The following is a 3,424-nucleotide window of genomic DNA, read 5'->3' on the forward strand; positions in this document are numbered from 1 at the left end:
TCTCGGACGGTGACCCGCCCCCGTGCCGCCCGCCACAGGGCTCCTCTCCCGCCTTCTGCGTTCCCCCTAGCGACGGTCGCCATGAAGCTGATACCCCCGACATCAGAGGTGGCGGCAGTCTCAGGCGTACCCGCGAAAGGGTGGCGGGGGGGGGGGGGTCAGTGCGCACAGGGCAGCCGTCTTTATGCAGGCGGGTGTAGGGGTGAGGGCGGGGCCACGGGACGCGGGACGCGGGGCATGCGGCGGGAGCTCGATTCGGCCCCCACATCTGCGGCGGCAGACGGGACGGCAGCACAGGTGCCCTCGCCTGAGAGGTGCCAGCGGGGCGGCGAGCGAGAAGACGCCGCGTTAAAATGCAGGGGAATGGGGGGGGGGGGGTGTGGTGGGGGGGGGGGGGGGTGTGACACCAGGGTTCACGCCTTCTTCACTTCCCCGTTCTGCCGCGCGCCAGAGGCCAGAGGTCCGCGAGAACCCCGCCAGACTCTCCTGATTAAATCAGCCGACCGTGAGCAGCGAGGAGAGAGAGTCTGAGGGAGGCGCGCGTCTGTTCATCAATTCAAAACCTGCCTTTTTATCCATTCTTTTTTTCTTTTTTTTCTGAGAAATGGTTTTAATGTGCCATTTAATTAAATGTCAGCTTTCTCATTCTTGCGGGGACCGTTGTCTTTAGGTTGTGCTCCCATTCTATTACAAGCCGAGCGTACACCTGTGCCTAATCCTTCTGACTGGCAGGCCTAATCAGATATTATGTTATCAGCGGACTTCATTTGTGACATTTCCCAGCGTTCAACGGTAACATTAATGACTGCGCTCCGAATCCACATAAATTAATGTTATGGCCGTTGCAGGTTTCAACAGTAACACAGTGGAAAATCCTTTCATATTGGCTATTTCTGTCGAGTGAAAGGTGCCATTTGTGTTCAATGACCAGTTAGAACATAAAGTCAACCCATAATGACACTTCCTAGTTTAAACACCGTCAGTGGATTTTACATAGAGTTTTCAAAGCACCTTAGTAAACCATTTTTCCCCAACACAATAAAATAAGAAAAAGAACAAAAAAACACAAACAAAAGATGAATTAAGTGTTGAAAAGAAAAAAACGCAGAATACATGTTTTTTTCTCTTGATTTAACCACAATAGATTTTTTTTTAAATAAATAACCTTTGTTTTTGTAAAGACACTTTTTGAAACAGTAGACATACCCTAGTTCCCAATGTCAATGATAAACATTATCACCCACTGCTTCGCCAACGTGTCCATCAGTTATTTTTTATTTTTTTTATTTTCGCTCCTCATCATATTATTAATAATGTTTTAGTTTTTTTGTGTGTTTGTTTGTGTCTCATTTCATTTTTTTTTATGTTTGTTTGTCTGTCTTGTTGTCATTATATCGTCTATGTTGAAACAGAGTTATATTTGGGTCTCTTGTACATTGTCCTTGGAGCTGGCCCGGATTAGCAAAGGTTCATGCGCGGAGCTGTGTATGGAGTTGATGGTGGAGGCGTGGTTGTACGCAGTCTTGTAGGAGTTGTAGTGGTTGAGGTGCTCATGCTCCAGGGGAGGCAGGGTCAGGTGACTATCCATGGCGGGCCCCCCGGTCAGCTCCTCGTCCACGTTGATGATCTCGATGGTCCGGGTCGGGGCGTGGTGGTTCTGCTGGTGGTGCTGCTTGCGCATCTTGTAGAAGATGATGAGCATGACGGCGGCCATCAGGGTGATGGCCACGAAGCAGCCGATGATGATCTTGGTGGTCTTCATCACCTCGTCCAGCCCGTTGAGGGCGCCGTCGATCTCCGTCACGGGGATGGTGTAGGTCTTCTCCGTGGTCTTGGTGGAGTGCGAGGTCCGGGCGGTGGTGCTGGTGGCCGAGGAGGGCGAGTCCCAGCCAGAGGACGGGGTGGGGCCCACGCTCTGCTGCACCGTCGTCCGCCCGTCGTCGTGGCCGGGCTCGATGGTCTCCACGGTGACGGTGGTGAAGTAGCTGAAGCTGTTCTCGGTGGAGGACACGTTGAGTGTGGCGGAGGCCGTGGTGTTGCCCGCCGAGTTGCTCACCATGCAGGTGTAGGTGCCCGTGTCCTGCATGGTGACGTTGGTGAAGTTCAGCGTCCCGTCGTTGAGCACCGAGATGCGCACCTTGTAGGCGCCGTGCGTCATGATGGAGCCGTTGGGCGTGATCCAGCTGACGGAGGTCAGCGAGCTGGCCCGGCACTTCAGCTCCGCCGCCATGCCCTCTGTCACGTTCAGGTCCGCGGGCGGCTCCACGATCACTGGCGCGTAGCAGTGGAAATAGTTCTGGTCCAGCTCCCCGATGTAGCGCCCCTTGTGGCTCGGTGGGGAACTGCAGCGGGCGCAGCAGCTGGTGTTGGCCGGCACCATCTCCTTCAGCCACCAGCTGAGCCAGAGGATGTCGCAGTTGCAGTTCCAGGGGTTGTGGTGCAGGTGCACCCGCTCCAGGTGGTGCAGGGGGGTGAAGAGGTCGTGGGGCAGCAGGGTGAGGTTGTTGTGGGCCAGGTTGAGCTCCACCAGCGACTGCAGGTCATCGAAGGAGTTCCTCTCGATGGTCTGGATCTGGGCGTGCATCATCCACAGCTTCTGCAGGTGGATGAGCCCTTTGAAGGAGCCCGGGCGGATGACGGACAGCTGGTTGCCCGACATCTCCAGCTCGTCGAGCCGGACCAGGGGGATGAGGTTGGGGATCTCCTTCAGGTTGCACATGCCCAGGTTCAGGTAGCGCAGGTTGCTCAGGCCCTCGAAGGCCCCCTCGGAAATGTAGGAGAGTCGCTTGAGCTCGCCCAGGTCCAGCCTCCGCAGCGACGGCACGCGGTTGAAGGCGTAGGAGGGGATGCTCTCGATGGGGTTGTTCCGCAGCCACAGCTCCTTCAGCTTGGACAGGTACTCGAAGGCCCCGTTGGGGATGGTGGTGAGCCGGTTGTCGAAGAGCTCCAGGGTGTTGAGGCTGGCCAGCCCATTGAAGGCGCCGATCTCGATGTTGCGGATGTGGTTCTTGCTGAGCTGCAGGATCTCCAGGTGCCGCAGGTGCTTGAAGCTGTCCACCTTGATGACCTGGATCAGGTTCTCCTGCAGGTTCAGGTAGCGGGTGTTGGTGGAGATGCCGTCGGGCACCTCCCGCAGACCCCGGCGGGTGCAGATCACCTTGCTGAACTGGTTGCTGCAGGAGCAGACGGAGGGGCAGGTCTGGGCACGCACCAGGCCGGCCACCACCAGCAGCTGGAGGGCCAACAGCAGCACAAAGAAAGGGTCGGAGGGGGCCCTGTTCCACTTAGGCCCTCTCATCCTCTGCAGTGGGGACGATGTCATCTTGTTCAACATTCATAATTCATTGGTGGGGGGCCTGGGCGTCGATTCAGTAAGGCGTGGAATCGGGGGGGACCTGGAGAAAAGGGAGAGAGAGAGAGAGGA

General features: G+C 56.4%; 1 protein-coding gene across 2 annotated transcripts in view; it reads right to left on the minus strand.

The window, feature by feature from the left end:
* Window positions 1-965: 965 nt before the first annotated feature.
* Window positions 966-3,424, minus strand: part of lrrc4ca (leucine rich repeat containing 4C, genome duplicate a) — a 102,008-nt gene continuing 99,549 nt past the window's right edge. For both annotated transcript variants that reach the window (XM_064313023.1, XM_064313022.1), the window contains exon 3: window positions 966-3,395. In XM_064313023.1, the coding sequence (XP_064169093.1) occupies window positions 1,415-3,334 (1,920 nt within the window). In that variant the 5' untranslated portion in view covers window positions 3,335-3,395 and the 3' untranslated portion in view covers window positions 966-1,414. The remainder of the gene's footprint in view (window positions 3,396-3,424) is intronic.

The sequence above is a fragment of the Anguilla rostrata genome, chromosome 16, assembly GCF_018555375.3.
Source record: "Anguilla rostrata isolate EN2019 chromosome 16, ASM1855537v3, whole genome shotgun sequence".
In the NCBI taxonomy this organism is placed as follows: domain Eukaryota; kingdom Metazoa; phylum Chordata; class Actinopteri; order Anguilliformes; family Anguillidae; genus Anguilla; species Anguilla rostrata.